This window comes from Limanda limanda, chromosome 10 (genome assembly GCF_963576545.1).
Source record: "Limanda limanda chromosome 10, fLimLim1.1, whole genome shotgun sequence".
Lineage (NCBI taxonomy): Eukaryota > Metazoa > Chordata > Actinopteri > Pleuronectiformes > Pleuronectidae > Limanda > Limanda limanda.
This window is the reverse complement of record NC_083645.1, coordinates 12,962,810-12,984,217: the sequence shown is the minus strand read 5'-3', so window position 1 is coordinate 12,984,217 and position 21,408 is coordinate 12,962,810. Positions and strand designations below refer to the sequence as shown.

Here is a 21,408-nt window from a genome sequence, read left to right as displayed (position 1 = left end):
TAATCGCTCAAGTTAGAGAAATGTGAGTCAGTGATACCTGATAAGAGTCTTTACTGTCATTGATACTTTACACGTTGATGTGGTGCATGAAATTAAATACAAAAAATGTGCTGATACACTGTTAAAAAAAGACAGCACTCAAATGAGTTGATAATCCAATATTTACAGCTGATAATGGTGCAGTCGGTCATGAGGAGAACTGAGGGTGAATGAACACAGCAGAGCGACCTTATACACCCCACACCAGAGAATACAGTCCACAGTGTTGATAGATGAGGAAGAAAAGTTCAAATTAGTTTCTTTATTTGTGCTTATATATCTGTCCCACCTACCTACCGAGAGGTCAGAGGTCGGTCAGAGATTTCTTGCCAATAGACACTTCAGCATAGCAGGTGTTGGTAAATGTAGATGGTAAATGGACTTGATTTATATCATTTTTCCAGTCTTGTCGATCGCTCAAAGCACAAGTACAAGTCACATTCAACCATTCATACACACATTCATACAGCGCTTCTATTCGCAGCACTTTTTCTATCAGAGACCAATCAAACACTGTCAGCACAGGAACCGCTGACGATCTCTGGGTGAATGCAAGTGCTTTCATGTATGTGTGTGAGACATGTGTGACGCTTCACAACAAAGCAGCTCCTTACACAGATGGTATGCATGTCGGATGCCTTCCACTTCCTCGTGTTGACATATGTTGTCTTTTCCAGAGCCGGCTGCCGAACCAGGTTGAACAGGACTGATTTGTTCTGGGTTGCTCACTAATTGTGCTTGAATTCAAATTGAGTGATTGAAAGTCATCATAATGAAACTACGTGCACAGGATTAGTATTTGATACAGAACAGAGACAAATTTTGAGGGATGGTTTTCAAATGGAGATGGATGGACATCTGATGGGCATTTTTCAGACACCATTCAATGGATTGCAGGTGACTTATCCAGTTTCCGTTTTTTGTCCTTGAACCGCTGACACTTGTTCATCTCTCCTGGCAGCTCGGCATGTTTTTCCATCAGCGACGCGTATGGCAGGGGAGCGGTGTGACGCGAGTGTGCCAGACTCACCCTCTCCCTCATCCCAGTCAGCTTTGGCTGGGTTTGGTTTGGCCGGCACGCCGACTGCACAGTGGCGCAGCTGTGAGTCCACTCTGCGCACACACACTGACAGGGAAACAAAAAAACACTCTTGCAAACAACACACATACACACATGATTCCATAGAGCAGAGGTCTGTGCATTCCTAATCACTCCAGTGACATGGAAGCACTACAAAGTAGAAAGCATCTGCCTTTTCCCCTCTCTCTCACATGTCAACACTAATGCCCTTTTTGAAAAGAGGGAAAGGGAGAGAACTTATTTAGCACAAACCATCTGTCTACCACAGTGAGATAATACATCTGTTATACTGAGGGAGAACAGTAATGTCGATATATTTCCTCAGGAACCTGGAAGAAGGTTACATGTTGCGTTACATCCGTTTTCACACACCACTTTGCTTTTTTTATTTGCACTTAAAGTATTTTCTTCAAGAAGCGTCTCTCTCTCTCTCTCTCTCTCTCTCTCTCTCTCTCTCTCTCTCTCACACACACACAGACAGACACACATCTCTCTCTGTTTTACGCCTTATGTTGCCCTCCATTTCTTTCTGAGCTAATGAGTAAAGTCCACTGAGGCATATTCAAGGTTTTCTGTGTCTCACATTTCTAATTCATAATGTCCATCAGCTTTTTCCGCAGTTAAAACATTTCCCCTGCATTGGTATCTGCTCTTTTGTGTTCTTTTGCTCTTCTTTTCCTTCAAAATCAAACATTAGCTGCACATTATTCCCCGTAAGAACAAAATCCCACTTTAAATATTAAATATGCAGTGTTTCGCACCATCAAATATTCAATAGCATCCATTTAAAGCCTGTAACACTGGTCAGGTCAGGAAGCGAGTGGAGCGCAGTTACTATGAAGAACGAGGGGAGGACGCATGAAGGCGTGGATGGACAGATGAATCGCTCTCCTTCTTGCCCCTTTATCTTCTTCCTCTTCCTGTCTCTCTTTTCTGACCCCTGCAGCCAGTGGCCCACAGTTGAGTCCACTGAGTGTGTCCATATCTACGGATCCCTGCGTTAATGTCCGTCAAGGCCAGGGCAAGCGCTCGACCCTGCTCAGACCCCAGCCGAGCCCATCCCAGCCCAGACCACCACCACCATCCATTATGCAGCCAATAGTCCCCAGCTGCAGCCCTCATACATCTCTATTCCCCCCTACATTTGCTTCCCTCGCTCGCCTACTCTCTCTCCCTGTGTCGTGTTTAGTTGTTCACTCGCTCGTTCAGACACTCAATCAACCATGAGGCGGACAGTCAGCCATCAGCCTCACAGTCATGCAGAACACATAAAACCGCCAGCCGTGTACTCTGTTATTTAAGTGATAGACTGAATTGAGTTTTAATTGAATTTAGATACATCCTCATAATTGCTGACAATCATTACACAAGATATTTACAGTCATTATGAAATATTACAATTGGAATTTACAGAAACTTTGTACAAAATATGCCTGACTTCAATGCCTGGATATCGGGGTCCTTGTTAAGTCGTTTCTGGAGAACAAAACATTGACCCAAAAGTCACTGGTGTCTGGAAGTGCTTTAGTATCAGCAAGTAGATGCTTTTAAAGTCCTTTAAAAAGAAATAAAAGAGAGAAAAGTCCAAAAAAGTACAGAGTCAGCAAAGTTGTGAATTGTGTTTTCTTTTTTTACCTCAGGTAAATTGCTCTTTTCTCTTTTTTTTTGACTGAATGGAACATTTGATCTGTAATTCAACTGCAAAAACAACAACAGAGAACCATTTAAATAGAATAAATTTGTAATATTTACACAATAATGTGAGTATTGATTTATAAAAATGAATCTTCTCTTTTTCTTTAAACATGATTTATGTTTATCTACAGTTTTTTCAAAACAGAAACCTAATCACAATGGAACGTCATCATACTTCTATCATTCAATTCTACTGATAATGATGATTGTGGATTACCATATTTATGCAGCAACTCTGGTTGCAATGAAACTCAGCTCACCTATCAGCAAAGTTCTTACACCAGCTTAAGTTGTGTTAAAGCCTTTCTCCGCCTCGGAAGCTCCTCACACGATGGCAGAAAGTAAGGAGGAGTCAAATGTTCTCTTAAAAAAAACAAAAATAACCACGTGGTGAAATGGGCTTGATTCTGTCAGCACAGCAAAAAGCAAAAACATAAACTTGACCAAAGTTTCAGTGTCCAACAGTCCCGCTCTTTCACTGGATAATTAAGGACCTTCAACAAACGAGGAAGCATTTTATGTTCAGCATTAGCCCCGAAGGATGTTGTCCATAGAATAGGTCGCCCCCTGCTGTCCACCTGTTGTAATCCAGCGATGCTCAAAACCATCCACCCAGGTGGGCTGTGCCAAACCAAAGCTGCAGAATGGTAACTGACAGACCAACCTCAAATAGTAAAACGAAAAAGGCTTTGCGCTCCATCGTCATGATGACCGAGATGCAAATGAAATCAAACATAAGCATGCTTTTAAAGGATGTTTTTGATATACAGTAATTATAGGAAAATAGACTATCAAGGATGACTCCTTTAAAATCATTTATAAAGCTTTCCTGGATGCAGACAGCTCGGCTACGAAGTAAATAGATACTAAACAAAACAAATCCTTAAAGTATATGCAAACACAAGCATAAATATTTGATCCACAGAGAGTAAGCTACAAATGACAAATATTAGTGATATATTGAAATTCTGGAACAGGCACCATTTCTGTCTTTTTAAAACTTGCTCTTCTTTTTCGAGTGTTTGTCAGTCGTTTTAAGGTGTTTCCCAGATCCTAAAAAAGTCACTGCTGACTGAAATGTTGGGTGCTGCTGCAGTCCATCCAAAAGTCTTTTTGCATTCTCCTCTCTTTTTTCTAAAATGAACCAGCTAAAAACGTTGGTGCACTGTTCATCTCTCATTCTCTCACCACTCACATCATCGCTCACCGCTCCTTCTTTATTTCTCTCACGTCCCCTAAAACCCTGTCTCCCTTCCCCTCCCCCCTTCTTTGCATTGCCGCCATTAGGTGGCCACCTGGACGCTGCCGGGTTTAATGGACGTAGTAGAGCCAGTAGACCACGTTGAAGAAGGAGAAGACGGTGGGGAAGATCATCCTGGACCACTTGTCAATAGAGTTCACGTCGGACAGGTCTGGGATGTTCACCTTGAGCTGGGAGGCCCGTCTCCGTAGGCGAGACTTCTTCTGGGCGTGGCGCTCCAAGGCGCTGTGGCCATAGTTCTGGCGGGCCATGGCTGCCCTGCGGTACTGCAGCGTCGAGCTATCATAGGCCAGCATGGTGTTGCGGGGGTCGCCGGGTGCTCCCAGGCCCCGGGACATATCCCCGGCACCACCCATCTCATTCTTAATTTCCAAGCTGCTGAACAGCATGTTGTCATCAGGAGTCATCTGGATGGAAAAACAGGTGGAGCCATGAGAAGTTACTGCCAAAGGGAAATCTTAGAATGTATTTAAATTCAAACTAAGTCTAGTCAAACTATAAACAAGTATAGCTATGATGATCTTAATACTAATTCACTGTGTAAAAAATACTGATGAGGTGCTAGAATGGGCAATGTAAATGAGTCAAAAAGTGTTACTTACATGAAGAATATTTTAAGCACTTAAAAGTAAATTATTGATCATCTGTCAATACATATCTAAGTGATAATACGACCACAAGACTATGAGGTAACATTCCTGGAGAAGCACAACGCACTCGACAAACTAATTATCATGGAGAAATCTTCATTGTCATCTCAGAATTTCAACCAGAGTTTGGTTAAAATTCTGTCGATTCACAAGACAAACTGAATAAAAAAGAAGAAAGCAAAGGAAACAAAATGTGACAGGAGAAGGTTGAGAGAAAGTAGTAAAGGACTTTGCAAAAATGGAGGAGAGGCTAAAAAGGTTCGGGGCAGGTCAGGAAAGACGGTGTGGAAAGTGCATTCGGATCAACATTTCTTCATCCATAGCCTGACTTCTGAGGAAAAACCAGGCTTAAATCCAATCCTGTCCCGCTGCAAATGGAGCCCATTTGTATTTTGTTGGGTTTATGAAGCGAGGCCACTTTGTTGGCACTATTCATCAAACTACAAATGATCTCTTTCTCTTATCTCACAATCCTTTTTTTCAATTTCTTCACTTAGTTGTAAGAGATTCACCAATTGGCTTTGAGATAAATGATATTACCTTCAGAGAAGTAACTGATATTTTCTCTTTTTTCTTTTCTTCTTGCCATATTTGTCAGTTCCCAGTAATTTAGATGCACAGCCCAAGTCAAGATTAAATAAATGCCTGCAGAAATCAAACTGCTAAGCTATGTTTGTCAGGAAAATGCATGAAGAGCAAACCAAGAGAGGGAAAAACACAATGGTGGGAGTGATGATCAAAGTTGCCTTAAAAATCTATAGAAATCAAAGAAATGCACAAAAACTACAGCATTTTCCTCTGATCGGGGTTGATTCAGATTGATGACATTGTTAGTTTTGACTTTCAAAACCTCCAGTACCTTATTTCTTTGCTCGCCTAGTCCTAATGCGGCATCGTCCACAAAGATGGGATCCCACATCGAGTCATATGCGTCAATTTCCCTCTGTTTCATTCTGGCATACAGAGTATCATCTCTCTGAACTACATTTCCCACCAGCCACTGCAAGCATACAAAATCAGCACTGTTACTTTGGGGAAATCGTAGCTTGCCACACTTAGAAGAAAAGGGTGTTTTATTTTTATGTTGCTGTTGTTCCTGCAACTTTAGCAGCTGAGTCAGATTTAAAGGGAAGGCTGTGGCACCGAGATTTTTCCCAGGCGCCTTGCCCTTTGAGAGACACAGAAATATGGAGATAAAGTAAAAGCCAGTCATTGCTTTTGCATTCACTCTTTCAGATCCTAATCGGAGTAATAAAGTTGATACAAAAGGCTAAACCAGTGAGAAACGGAGAGCTAGAGCAGGAGTAAAGAGTGCTGATAAAGGTAATCAAGCATTGATCACAGCATCACATTGACCTTGAGAGGAGAAGAAGTTATTTCCTGCCACAGAAACAAACAGACACATTTACTGACACAGCACAGATACCTCTAGAGGAAGTTCCCCTGCACATGTACCTTGCTGGGGTCGGGTCTCAGCTTCTCGTTATTGGCTGTGGCCAATTTCTCAGCCGCCTTCTTCTGCCGCTGGGGGCCCTGGCCGAAGAAGATGTAGTTGACAAAGGCGTACTCCAGCAGGGCCAGGAAGACAAACACAAAGCAGCCCATCAGGTACATGTCAATAGCCTTCACGTAGGGGATCTTTGGAAGCGTCTCTCGCAAGTGGGTGTTGATGGTGGTCATGGTCAGCACCGTAGTGATCCCTGGAAGTCAGCAGAGTCACGTGTTCAGAGAGAAAGTCACATTTTTAGACTGTAAAAATCTTATATTACATTCTAGTTATACTGGCTTTTACGGATGTTGATGAAATTCATGTTCAGCCATTCATGGTCTCGAAAGGATGGATCCAAATGAACTCTGTGATCAACTGACGTCACATTTGGTTGGAGAAAAGTTTTTTATCGACCAATTGCTTTTGTCATGAATTGCTTGTTGAGTGTTAGTACAAACATTCATGTCCCCCTGAGGATGAGTCATGTCAATTTTAGTGGAAAAATATTGTCCAATCCCCTTGACACATACAGCAGATGTTAACTTACAACAAAGACTGTGAACCCATATGGATAAAAAGAACACTCTAAGCCTCCTGAGACTGAAACTGTGTGTGTGTGTGTGTTTATGTTTGCTCCATGAGTAAGGTTTGTATCTGATCCTGAATCCAAATGGACACAGAACAAACTGTAGGCGATATGAAAAAAGCCCAGTGTCACTGTTAACATCTGCTATTAGTCACAGCACGATTCACCTGTTTTTTGTTTTTTTGACATGCACACATTGTGTTTGATACATTAGTCATCTGCATGCACAATCTGCATTTGGTCAGATTCACACGTGTTATAAATAACCCAGCAGCCAGCAGTGCCACTGTAGCGAGGAGCCTCATCTCTCACTGGCTGCACTCACTTGCTGCACGTTCTCAGGACGCTGAGAAAGGACATATCTTTAAATCACGTTATCCTGCGAATGCACCGTCTGGGACTCCAACCCGCATGTGTCCCACTTCACAAAACAAATGGTGTGTGACAACAAACGACGAACATAAAGCTCAGAGCCATTTCCTTTGCTGCTCTGCGCTGTCATACCCAAGTTAAAGGGAGCTTTGTGGCATTTCATTTTAGTATCAGTGGTAGTTTGACATTGGTGAAAAAGCATTGACTCTAATGTGTTAGGTGCATTGAAGCAAATGTTGCCACTTTTCATCCGGCTGTAATTTACTCGGATGTGGCTCTCATAAGCTGGGTTCTCCGGCCAATGAGAGCCTCCGATAGACAGACAGCCAGAGAGAAAGACAACACGCTTCAAGGTCGAGCTGCAGCGGTTCCCGCTCTGCATGAGTCACACATATAGTCATCTCTGAACAACAGACATTTAGCCAGGCAGCCTATCACACACTGCTATCATTCACGTGCTCAGAGCTAATGAGAAAAATAGTAAATGCTGGAAAGATGAAGAGTCCAAATAGAGACCAGGCACAAGACAAGACCCGGTAACATGTGGATGTGAAGCCACTTTACATGTGAAAGGCCCAGTGAACATTAAACGGCTCTTTTTATGGTCTGTTATCATTTAGCTTTGGGTTATTTCCCTGGGCCACTGTTCTGCAGCGGCGAGGCAATCCTACCCAGGGCCACTCTGGCAGCTGAGGCATCGTAGTTGATCCAGAAGGAGACCCAGGAGAGGATGGTAATCAGGATGGAAGGCATGTATGTCTGCAGGATGAAGTAACCAATGTTCCTCTTCAGTTTGAAGCTGAGGGACAGGCGGGGGTAGGAACCTGAAGGAGGCACATGGAGATAGAAAAATGGGATAGAAATAGATTTTCCTCAATGACACCCACTAAAAGCTATATTTTCCTTGACACGAGGGAGCCTGACATATCCGTCTCCAATACTGACATCTTTTTGCGTGCATGTGTTTTAATGTAAAAAAGAAGAGCAGGTCATATGCATTGTTTAAAATAAATGTCCCCTTTTCAAATAAACTGTTATTAATGCAACATGAACACCTGCTAACGCAAATCAAAAGAACAAGATAGGAAGATCACTGATATTTACCTGTTGAGAAGACCACGTTCTTAGAGATGAGTTTATAGTCGACGATAGAAAACTGAGGCAGCTCTATTCTGTCGACTCCAGACACCGCTCCTTCTCCACCGCGCCAATAAAACTCAATATCATCTGTGGTGTAGCCATCTGCAGAGGAGGAGAACCCATATCCAGGATACTTAGAGAAACATTATCATGGTCCATTAATGGTCTGTAATACATCATAACGTAGTGCAGCAGTGTTAGATATCAACGCCGGTTAATTTTAGACCATTCACAACAAATAGGCCTTTTTCTTTGGAGCATTTCCCAACACAAAGCAGATCTTTGTGATCAAAACACGATCAACATGCCAAGTCGGATTGTTTTCATTATAATAGAGAATATATATATATAATATTTGTGGAGTTGAATGTTCTCCCTGTGTCTGTGGGAGTTTTCCTTGGGTACTCCACCTTCCTCCTATAGTCCAAATACATTAAGATTAGGGATTTTTGTTAATTGGAGACTCTAAATTGTCTATAGGTTGTTCGGGGATACCAGTGACATGTCCAGGATGTACCCTGCCTCACACCCAATGACAGCTGGGATTGGCTCCAGCTCCCCCCCGGCCCCTCAAAGGATAAGCGGTATAGATAATGGGTAGAATATTTGTATCTTTGTCTTTTCTGGGAATAGTTTGTACTAATGTAATGTATGAGACTGTTACATTTTCACATAATGTATAGTGTGTCATATATGTTTTGTATGCTGAAGCAGAATTTCAACTTCCACACTGCACAATAAAAAAAGAAGTAACTATAATGAATATAAAAGACTAACAAATGTTAAGAGCAGCTGCATCCCTCTGTCTGCAAAATCAGGTCAGTCTTCCATCTTGAAGCACGTTTATATTGGGAATAACCCATTCTGCTTTAAAGCTACACACCACCGCCAGCAGCAGAGATTTGGAGCATGATGTGTTTCGTGCCCATGGATGGAAAGTTGCAGTCAGGGGACTCCAGTGTTCCATCTCCCTCCGCTGGGTTCTACATTGTCTGCCTCACACTCCAAAATAGACACCGTAACCTATTCAGATGTGTTAAATAATTAAATTCAGAGGCTTTGATTTTTAAAAATTAACACATAATTCCTGCTGCCGTGGCGTTGACATTCAAAAGGAAGCTGTACACGGTGTTAATGTTGGGTTTTTACTGTTTGGACGGGAGGCTAACTTCACCCATGGGCGGTTATTTCTTTGCACTACAACTTGACGGCGGAGGAAAAGCATAGGTTCTACTAATGATAACAACAATTGGTTTGTTCCATATGAACCTGCATGGACGACACAAGGACCACGACAATAAAGACGGCCCATAAAGCAGGGGCGCGTTGCAGCCAAGGGGGGGGAATGGCCCAAGCTGAAGCCTTATTGGGCCCCTGAAATGCCCCGGTCCTGTCAGTAATCTTTCTCAATTTTTTGTCACTTAATAACAATACTTACAATAAATATTAAATTTTTATGAAGAACCCAATATGCATGAACAATTTTCAGAATATTTACAGTGCTGTGTGTCTTGGAATCAAAGTAAAAGAGTTAACAGTAATTATATTCACAACAAATCACATGTAACAAATCATTGTGTTATCCCATCTCACTAGAATGTCTGACTTAACCTGTGGCTCTCTGCTCAGTGCCCGTATGCACAGCGATAAGCAAACACAATAAAACCAATCCCTGCTTTTAACGTTGTGGCTCATATTGTATTTTCTGTCTCCTTGTGTTATTCGTGTGGGACTAACTCAGCCCAGGATGAGTGCACTGATGACACCTGCCTGAAAACTTCCAGAGACGATGGTGAAGAACTAATAAGGGAGCTAAAAAAAACGGTTTCTGTGTTTTATTTCACCCTAGCAGGAGAATGCAAAAATAAAAATAGTAAGATTGTTGATGATTTGGAAACCATTTACAGTGTTTGTCTGTGTGATGGGAGCTCCACTGTTGTTAGAAAACTATTAGAAAAAGTTGTATTCACATTTTGCAGGAAACTCTAATGAATAGCCATGATCCGTTACTAATGGCCAATAAAAACAGTGGACTGGCTAACTGGCTAGCCCCGGACGTTACAGCAGAGACAGCAAAGCCACAGGTAAAGCAGATATGACAGAACTAAAAGGCGACAAAATGAAACCCCCCATTACCTTGAACAACATTGTGGATTTCTCTGGGTTTGAACATTGTTAGAAACATTTTTGATCATGTTAGTAAACTCAACTAAATATACAACATTGATCTGGTTGTATTTAGACAATATAATTAAGAACGATTACACATTACATCTTTATGTTGCTAAAAGCTTCACTGCCCAAGCGCTATAGGAAATGATTTAGCCTTTTTATAAATAAGGGACAGTAAATATATATTTGTGTTCTATATATTAAGACCAATTACCTGATCAGTGTGTGTGTGTGTATTTGCATGTCTATGTGTGCAATGGATCCCTGGTATTGGAGGGGAAGAAGAATCAATGATTGCTCAGCCTGAGCAATATGAGGCCAGTGGCCTGAGTCACAGCAGTGAGCTGCTGATGTATCAGAGGATCTGGGGTTTTAAAGCTTGTGTCTGTTAAAAATGCATCAAGTTTATTAAGGGAAGTGAGAGTTCTCTGGGCTCATTAGTGTGAATAAAATAGCATGCTCTGGCATGCAGTGATTCCAGTGTTAAAACCGTTGCCAGTTAATCCATATGAGAGCAGATACTGCTTGGTGATCAAAACTGGAGCTGTGTGCGTGTGTGTGTGCGTGTTAGTGTGTGTGTGTGTGTGTGTGTGTGTGTGTGTGTGTGTGTGTGTGTGTGTGTGTGTGTGTGTGTGTGTGTGTGTGTGTGCTGCCTGAGCGAGAAGGAGGAGAAAAAACGAGAGTATGAGTGATGGTGAGAGAGATAAAAAAGATTTGGAGGAAAACAGAAGAGGATGAGACTGTGCAAAGAAACAGGAGGAGGAATGAAGAGAGGAGTAGCGAGAGGTGGTTCTGACCCGCACTGTTTTTGTGCTGCTTAATGCTGCTGGCAATAGTGTGATCAAACCCAGGAAAGACTCAGCCCTACACCACATCCCAGCCCCATAATCCTTTTCTCAGGGGACCCAGATAAAACACGCGGAGGACCTCATCTTTCTCTCTCATGTTCCTCCACACTCCCTCCCTCCCTTGACTCGAGAACACCGGATCACGTACAATTACAAACTCCATGTGAAATGAGCTCTTTGTAGCGCACAAACATGGAGGCAGTTTCGGGAGAAAGCAGCACACAACAGCCACAATCAGCACAGCCCCTGAAACGCTGGACCTAATCAGGCTCCTCCATGCCTTGGGAAGCTGTTGCAGCTGGAGTTGAATTAATTAGGCGGGATGTTATCAGTCAGCGAGCCATTAGTGATGTTCCTCTTCTCGATGCGTATCTCTTGATGTCTCATCAGCCTTTCTCAGCATTTTACATGCAGCCTTATCTACCTTCCCTCTACCTCGCCGCCACTGGACCGGCAGACTGTTTTCAGACCAGACTCCAGGGCTGCGTGTGTATGTGGGATCTGTTTAAGTTCTACGTTCATGTGTGGGCGTGAGGGCTGGTTGTCAGGGACAACGGTACTTACAGCTTTCGATCTCCAGGGTACAGTTCTGCTCGTCTAGAGGGTAGCGACGCAGGTCCATCATGCAGGCTGCAGTGGTGGTGATCCTACAGAGGCAGAGTGGGGTGAGAAAATACAGGGTTCATCATCAGAGAGCCGGATGAGGCCGCCAGGATCTGCCCCTTTCATTTTATTCGACCTTCACGCAAAAGTGCTATACACACATCAAAGCAGGATATTAAAGAGCAAACATGAAACTCTAAAAACAACTGGGTTAAATAGAAAAACCTCATCTCATCAAATGCCATTTTTCAAATCTTAGAAAAATATCAGAGTAGACGTTTTTAATCAAAGAAAAGTAAATAATATGATGGACCTGCAGCTTTGCTCCGTCTGCCCGTTTAAAATGTATTTCTTGTTTTAAGGATCTCAAAAGAGACGTCCTGCTGATCCCTGCTTTTCCTTAAAACTCCCCCTCTTTTATGTCATACCCCCTCTCGACTGGACCCTCACTCCAGCTCTTGGCACTGGCCTACAAAACTGCAAAGAAGAAAACTTGTCCCTCTTCACTCACATTCAGCCTGAGATACCAGTTTGTTGCTGGTTTGATGCCCCCCCTCACAGTTTTATCCCTTTTAACCTCATCTTTTACCCTGTTGCTCAAATGTTAGATTTTTTCTTCTTTGTGCTCTGCTCACAAGTAGAAAGGACATTCTGACCAAGACTTATTAGCTGTTTCAAAATAAAGGGTTACAGAATAGAAAATAATATGAATTTACCTGCCAGCTATTTTTGTATTTTACAAGCAAAATATTTTCTTCTCCATCAAAACATTTAAATTGCGATATGAAATCTGCCTTTTATTATTAATTTGCTGTATTTTAATCACTTCCACAGTCCAGAGCAGGTTATAAGTCCAAAAATAAATAATGACTATAACAAATAATAAGTACATAATATGTATATTTATAGTTTAATTTTCAAATCATAAAAAGATAGAGTAAGACCAGGGTTTAAAGAGCCACTGAGTGTTACACACACGACAAGTTGGCCAGAGCTGAGACAGACTGGCACCCGGCCATGCCAAACCCCCGAGGCCATCTGAGAGAGACGGGGACTAAATCTATAACATCCAAGACTGGTAAGACACACACACACACACGAACACACACACACACACACACACACACACACACACACACACACACACACACACACACACTCTGATTGATATAAAATATGATAGCATCATGCAACCATTAACAATAATAGCAGCCTGTGGGAAAAAAATCCAGGTTGAAGTATTTGTCGTGACCTTGGGTTTTGTCTTGTCTTGTTACTATCAGTTCATCAGTTTACTGCTTTAATGGTACATCCATTTATTCATGACACAGATACTGGTCTGTGAGCAATCTGACCTCGACCAACCAATGGAAGTAGTAGTAAATTGATGACACCAAATAAAAAATTTAAAAGAAGTAACAGGATATTTTGTATGTATTTTGATCCCTAAAAGACTTTATTTTAAGTAAAAGGATTCTGCTATGGCATCAGCTCAATTTGTTTCTATTAACAATCAAGTTGTTAAAAGAATTGTGTCTTTATTATGAAAATCGCTGTTTTGTAAGATGATACTCAGTAAAAACCACTTGGTGTTGATTGGAACAGTTTTGGCTTTCAGGGTTTTGATATTTTTGAAATACTCACACAGTACTAATGCATAATGATATAATCTATTTTCTGGAAACATCAAATGCGAACGTTTAAATAGTAAAAACCCGACTGTCGGTTTTTGGTTAATCTAGAAAAGTAAATAGCCTACTTTACAAATCAAGGTACCTTATCCTTGTTTAAAAAAATATGTATAACATCAATATTGTGTGGTATTATTTAACACAATCACCTAATCATTGTGTTAAATTATAATGGGATATTGAAAGGGTTGCTACCATTGTTTGTAAAATGAAAGACACAACAACACTGTAAAGATTACTGTATATTGATATATGTATATATGTGTGTGTGTGTGTGGATGTGTTGCTGTGTGTTTGTGCGGGTCCAAAAATATAATATATATAAATATTGGGTCTGTGTGCATTTTAGAAATTATTCAAACGCCTTCCAAACTTATAGCTATAAATAAGAATAAACTGTTCATTGAGCGGTAAAACACTAAATCACAATATCGTTCCTCTCGTAGCTTCAGCTCATCCTGAAGAGTGCTTTGTCTTTAATAATTGAGAGCAAAGTTTATTTGAAATCCTTCTACATAAGACTTGCAGTTCCCCTGGGCCCAGCCTGGCAAGTTGGGGATTTCATTTGTAGATGTAGAGATGCAGTCTCTCTCTCTCTCTTTTCTCTCTCTCTCTCTCTCTCTCTCTCTCTCTCTCTCTCTCTCTCTCTCTCTCTCTCTCTCTCTCTCTCTCTCTCTCTCTCTCTCTCTCTCTCTCTCTCTCTCTCTCTCTCTCTCTCTCTGTCTTCTCTCTCTCTCTCTCTGTCTCCCCTCTCTCTTCTCCCTCTCTTCTCTCTCTCTGTCTCTCTCTCTGTCTTCTCTCTCTCTTCTCTCTCAGCCTCTCCTTTTTCTTGTTCTCCGGGCTCTTATGTAAGAGCCAGTTAGCAGGGCCATGGTGCACTGGGGGATTAACACAGGAGTCTAATTTCTGTCCTAGTTTACCTCTTCTATGGCCCCAACTTACTGGGGATGTTTCGCTCGCCCAGAAAGTCACTCATCACTCACCGTCATCACCACCACTAAATCATGGAGGTGGCAGAGGAAGCGCAGGGGAAAAGTGGAAATGAGGCCAAAATGGCAGGGGTAAAAATAACAGCCTATTTATAGCCCACCTACATCGTCAGCAGAAGTCTCCGAGCTTTTTTGTCTGAAACTCTGCATCACTGATCAAGAGCAGCTACACTGCATCCGCCGGCCTGCCTAATGTGTCCAATTCCCACGCAAAACAACAAATAAACAGCTAGTGAGGAGCAAGGAGGAGAGATGGGTGAGGAATTTTCTGCATGATTCCCTCCCTGTCTTCACCTCTCCTCCTCCTCCTCCTCATCGTCATCTTCGCTGCAGCTAAATTCTGCCGTGGACCTCTGCAGCAGCAGCAGCAGCAGCAGCAGCAGCAGCATTAGGAGCAGTGATCATGAAGCACAGGTCCCTCTCTCTCATCCCAACCTGCCGGAGGAGAGGCCACGCTCTGGCAGATTCAAACACGCTACATTTGCTCTGTGCCGGAGCTAATAGGACACAGAGTTCCAAAAAAAAGGGCTGTTTTGTGTTTTTTTCTCTCAACTTCCCCATGCGTGTTCCCTCACAGTTCAGGTCAGGCTGTGTATGTGTGTGTGTGTGTGTGTGTGTGTGTGTGTGTGTGTGTGTGTGTGTGTGTGTGTGTGTGTGTGTGTGTGTGGACCCCCCTAAGGGCAGCCTGTGCACCTTTATTCCGAATGACCTTGTTTATGGACATAACACAACCACCACGAGTTCCCAGACAGAATCTCATTTCGAGGGAGCTTCTCTGCAGAGACCCGATGTTTTTTTTTTTGCAAGCAGGTTAAAAACCTGTGCAGCCTTTAATTAAACTCACACATTAGCACCTCGGCATTGTGGGGAAGTTAGAAGTTATATTAAGATGGAGAAGCTCCCTCCATTTTGGATAGAGAGGCCGTGTTGAGCTGAGGAAACATGGCACGTAGGACTGTCTCTCTCTCTGCTCAGGCACTGTTGCCAAATTTGAAAAAAAATAAAATGACTGCACTGGTTCAACAAAGAGGCTCATGTGTAGCCTCCAAATCAAAGAGGTTCCTTCATTCCAACATGCAGGTGCACATTCAAACAACACACAACACACAAAGCGTCCTGCCTGATCCGGGCTTTGAGAGGAAGATGGATAACATTGTAGGTGAAGCTAAAGCAAGTATTGATGGTATTGAGAGAAATAAGGGGGCTTATTTAAATCCCTCTCTCCCTCCACCCAGCAGCTTTCTCCTCCTGGCCATGCGATGTCATCTATTGAGCTGCATAGTGGAACACTCCTCGCCCTGACAAAGGAGGACGTCAGTCTCCCAAGCACAAGGATGTGTCCTCTCACGAAAGGAGCCACAATACTCAAAGAGAGAGGAGGGGGCAGAAGAGAGAGAGAGTGAGAGAGAGAGGGGAGGGACAAGGGAGAATCCTAATAATTTCTCCATTTTGAATGAAGTCTGACCTTCACGTCTCTTTCTTTCCTTTCTGGTTCTCCCTCTTCCCTCAGTCCCTCTCTGTGAATTTTGAGCGACATGCATCAGGAGTCATGCACTCAATTTCTCCCTCTCTCTCTTTCTTCCGGCATAAAATGAAAACCTAAGTGGGGTTTGTGTGTTCTCTGTTGTGTGTGAGTGTGTATGTGAGCGTGTGTGTGTGTGTGTGTGTGTGTGTGTGTGTGTGTGTGTGTATTTGAGCGTGTGTGTGTGTGTTACTGCAGCCCGGGTAGTATGTGTGTTATTGGCTGAGCCTTTTCAGGGGCTGGGTAATTAGATCAGACTGCCTCTCCCCGAGAGTCAGACCGAGCTCCAAAGTGACAGTTGGGAGCACTGTTGTAATTTTCTGCTCCTCCTGATAATTGAAGACCGTGGATTTTGGCAGGACTGGGATGCACTGAATACTCAGGGAATAAAGAGTAAACAACACCCTCACCCTTCCTCCTCCACGTGCACCCCAAAAATAACACTCGCCCACTTACAAACACCCACACACAGACACCGATCCTACACAGACTCACAAACACACACACACACGTCTCTTGCAAACTAAAAGACGCTCTTATCTATTGGTGGTCCCCGGATACAGTGTTAGCTGTTTTCAGTTAGTTCAGTACAAATCCACTTTCACCTCTGAGGCCATTTATATGTTTACTTTTACCACTTATTATGCAACAATTTAGCGAGACAACAACGCACCTTATGGTTCCACATCTGCACGAGTATTTAAGGTTCAAAAGAAGGCAGACAACCAGTGAAACAATGCAGAAGACTTAATTCTAAAATTGTTTTATCATGTCATTAAAAAACACCAAACTCAAAGTGAATGTAAATCGTTAAAAGGCAAGACATAAGTCTGGTTTGGGGAGAACAGTGTGTCTTGGTTTGCAATTCAAAGTGTAGTCCAACATATCCTGACTTTAGCCACCCCGCCCTAGGTCACTATGATGTCATCAGGGTCATTTTTGGAGGTCAAGATCCTCCAGACACAGAACACAATTATATGACTGAAACTGTTTTATGATGAGCAGTAAACTAACTCTGACATAAAGTTAGCGTGGTGCTGCTTTAATGTTTGTCTCCATGAAAAATGAAGACTTTTTTTTATGCTTTCACTACTTTTTGGCAGAAGATTTTGTATTTTAAACTCAACATCACCATTCACAGATCCAACATGTAAAACATATGATTAAAAATAAGATAAAATAGAATTCTTGATTTTCCACTCGGCTACTAGCAGAATAAATATATACACAGAATATACAATTTATATATAATTGAATGTCACTAAATCAGACAATAGAATGGTACTCAGAGAGCTCATACCTTCACTTAGACCAAACAGTCACCTCATGACACCACATTAAAATTCATCCGTTCCGGAATTTTATTTGGATCTGCAACCAAATTTCCCACATTCAAAAATATCAGTCTTCTTAACGTGCTAAATTTTCCCATTAAGTTCCATTAATAATTCTCTCAAAATGTGGAAATATCTCAGAATGTTAAAGAAGGTGGATAACAATTCCTGGATCTGCACCCAAATTCTATTGGTTCCTCCCTGACCCATATCACATTCTTCCACATTGTTTTTGGAAATCCATCATGTTGTTTTTGTGTAATCCCGCTAACTAACAAACAGGCACTCAGGATGGGTCTCTGAAAGGACATGTGTGTTCACACACATCTTGTTGTTCTGTTGAAGACGCTGTGTCTCCTCTCACTTAGCCATCTCCTCCACTTCCACTAAAGCCCTGCTGTTGCAACCAGCCGGCCCGTCTCTACACGTATGTGTCAGCGTGCTCACAGTGCACAGGCATCTGGCCGGGCTGACTCTGACAGCAGCTAGTGTCTGGACTTGCTAGCATCAAATAAAACCTGGACCAAACCCACGAACCAAATAATGGAGGAGCCGGCAGGCACCGGCACAGACAAGGACAACGTATCGGAGGTAACAACCTCATCTCTCTGCTGCACGCACACCCTCAAATTTTACAACAACCCTACTACTGCCCTCATTGCTTTTTGGGTGTGTGTGTGTTGGGCTTGAGTCACAGCATTATAAATGACATTTTGTAAGTGTTGAAACAAAATGTAGTGATGAATAATCTGGTGCAGTGCAGATACTTAAATTTTTTAAGCAGTCTTTGCGCAAGACGGACATTTCAGTCTAGAGAGAGAATGAGTGAATGCTGCAACATCTTGAATTAGCAACAATAATCTCATCTTTTAAATACGGACACTAATCTCAGATCATTAGCGTGCAAATGCACACACACAATACACACACACACACTGAAACAGACACACACACACACTCAAAGAGGAGGCGACAGATCAGAGGAGGCAGCAGTACAGTGATGGACGGGCTGTGCTAGCCTGTGCAGTCAAATACGCCACATCAGTGCAAATACAGATTCAGTGTTTGTTGTATTGAACTGCTACATTATTGATTATAAGATATCAATTATGGATGACAGTCTCCTCAGAGGCATCACAGTCCAACAGCACAAAGAGATGTCTTGTAGACGGGCTGAACCATCCTGCAGAATCACACTCAGCTTGGCTGTTGGTACCACCCTGCTCCATTATTGATCACAGCCATTCAATTATTGACACATATGGTCATGAGGGGACGTGGAAGACTTAAATATGAAGGTAAAGACCTCCTATATACAGCTGTTAAAGAAAACGGGCTTTGTTGCATGCACTAAGTCATTTCTGAAAATGGGAACATCGCGAAAGGCAAAAAAGAAACCATGCTGATTCCTGACTATTAACTGACAGAAGTCTTGTCTGTTTCACAGCTAGAACACAAGACTGGTGGTATTTTTTATTCCATTTGTCTATAATGAGCATAAGATGCTAAGTTCTGGAAATATTTAGCATACACATTCATATCCTAGATCCAAGACCAAGCATTAACTAGTGCTCCTATCCAGGATCTGAGAACTTACACAAGCACGGAACACAGAATACATCCATAATAATACATTTTCATTTTAAAGGACTATTATGCAGATTTTAGTGGCATCTAGCAAAAGGAGTGAGCTCCTCAATTCTCCCTTTACACGTTAGTAGGATAAACTACATTGACAACTAACAATAAAACACAAACGGACTCTATCTTGAGCCAGACTTGGATTTGTGTGCTCTGGGCTACTGTAGAAACACGGCAGGTGCTAGGGCTGCCTCTAGATCCCTCTTCATCCAATACACAGGTTTGATTAATCAGGGAAATCTCGCTGCTAGAAGAGTGATATACATATATATATATATATATATATGTATTTATGTATATATTGCATTACACTTAAGCTGCATTGTAAATGTATTCCCTTTTTTAACATTTTAATTAAATTATAAAGTTTTGATTTGCTTTTACTCTTTTTAAATCCTATATGTATGAGTGTTGCATTATATAGCCTTGTGCCTTATCTTGTCATGATGCCTTTCTTATCTATAATGTAAATGTTCATGTTGTTTAAAGGTGCTTTACAAACAAACGCTGCCTTGTCCTGTTATTCTTCTTTAAAACCTGTCAATCATCTCATAAATCTTCTGCCTTCCAAACCCTTTGGCTGTAAAATCCTGATATAAACTAATTTATTTTTAAACGCACCCTTTATCTGTAATTGTCCTTTCTTGAAATTTCATCTCTTAACTGTTTTTTCAAGCCAACACTTAACTTCATTTTCTTGCTCATCTTAATTTTTTCTTGGCAAAGCTGGATTTTTGAAGTCAACCTGACTGCACGTTTCCCATTAGGATCATTTTAGCAATGTCAGTTTTGTTCCCAGATCTTAAATGCAGCAGCTACCAAATTGTAGAAAAACACAATAATCTTTTGGTCAAAGGATACTGTGTCAGTAAAACTAAGGGCCCTGATTGTTCTTATTCTAAATTCCATTTAAAATAAAGCCTGGGTCAAATATGATGCATCAAGTGCAATCACATACATTTATTATGCCATTTCATTAATTATGACATCACAGGATAAGCAGATGTAAAAGTCGTACCTGAGTCCGTAAAGCACCGTGCCGTCAGGGTGGAGACGGATCATCCTGTTCTTGACCGTGACCCCGTGGACAAAGGACTTCTTGTCGTTAAGGAAGTAGGTGTCGGGGACCCACAGCGAATCCGCCACTCTGTTATCCAGAGTCAGGTTGTAGGCTATCTCAGAGTAGGACAGACGCTTGTCCCGCCATGCTTGCTGGAAGTACATCGTCAAGGTGTAGTCCTGTAGGACGGAGAAGGGGAGAACATATAGTGAAGATCCCAGTGCAGGCAACGAGAAACTAAGAATCAGCAATGCAGGAGTTTATTGTGCTTTAAAGGAGACATATTGTTCTTCTTCAGATTTTAGCTTTCCCCCTCTCCCCCAACAGAAAACACTGCTCCTGAAAAGTCTTGTCTGGACGATACTTCCGGGGTTTTGTGATGTCACATAATATCACGATGCAGTTTGCATAACGCACGGCCAGTCCAGCTGAAGAAAGAGCAGAGGCTAGTATTTCGTACACATGTCGTTAGCGCTTGACCAATCACGACAGAGTGGCCCAGCTAGCCAATCACAGCAGACTGGGCTTCATCAGGAGTAAGGTCTTCAAGTGACAGAAGCTGAAACCAGACAGGTGCTGAGACGAGGAGCTGCAGCCATGGACACTCGGAGGAAAGTGATGTGTTTTCTAAGCATGTAAACCGTTTCAAGTAATAACCCAAAATCAAATTATGAAGCTGAATATTTCTCCTTTAATCAAACACTTTCAGATGTCGTGTAATTCCACATTAATATCATGACTCCATGGCTGTGTAATGGCACGCACTACAGACTCAGCATAGTGAGAAGGTCAGCCAAAAGGTTACATGTGGTCTAAAAGGCCACGGCCTGCGTTAGGGCCCATGATGGCCGGGGTTGGGGGGTTAATATTCAACTATACTCACTTTATTTTAAGACCATAACCAGAGGGGAGCTTTCTCAGCTGGCTGAGTATTGTCTCCAACTAAAAATATCTGCTTCCACTGGAGCGAGTGAAGCCACTTTCTGCTTCATAGAGACAATGCAGCCTCTAATGCAAAGAGCCAGTGGATCTCTGCAGCTGGGGCTTCCTCCCTCTCTCTCTCTCTCTTTCTGACTTGCTTTTGCTTCTAATTCCACACAATGAGCGACCGCAACTGCTGAGAATGAGGAGAGAGTTTTCCAGATTAAACCTCCGTGAATATAAAAGCTGCATTTACACTGAACAGTTTGCTTTTTTTACATGCTCAGTGATGTCGCTGCAAACGCCACCACCTC

General features: G+C 42.2%; 1 protein-coding gene across 4 annotated transcripts in view; it reads right to left on the bottom strand.

Annotated features, from left to right (window-relative positions):
• Positions 1-4,126: 4,126 nt before the first annotated feature.
• gabrb2a (gamma-aminobutyric acid type A receptor subunit beta2a) overlaps positions 4,127-21,408 on the bottom strand; it is a 29,892-nt gene continuing 12,610 nt past the window's right edge. Inside the window, exons 4-10 of one of the 4 annotated variants that reach the window (XM_061079419.1) lie at positions 20,132-20,352; positions 11,898-11,980; positions 8,278-8,415; positions 7,845-7,997; positions 6,176-6,426; positions 4,628-4,637; positions 4,127-4,518 (exon numbers count right to left, since the gene is read on the bottom strand). In XM_061079419.1, the coding sequence (XP_060935402.1) occupies positions 4,127-4,518; positions 4,628-4,637; positions 6,176-6,426; positions 7,845-7,997; positions 8,278-8,415; positions 11,898-11,980; positions 20,132-20,352 (1,248 nt within the window). Of the gene's footprint in view, positions 4,519-4,627; positions 4,638-5,576; positions 5,727-6,175; positions 6,427-7,844; positions 7,998-8,277; positions 8,416-11,897; positions 11,981-20,131; positions 20,353-21,408 lie in introns of all 4 variants that reach the window. The other 3 variants (XM_061079417.1, XM_061079418.1, XM_061079420.1) reach the window with 3 other exon arrangements.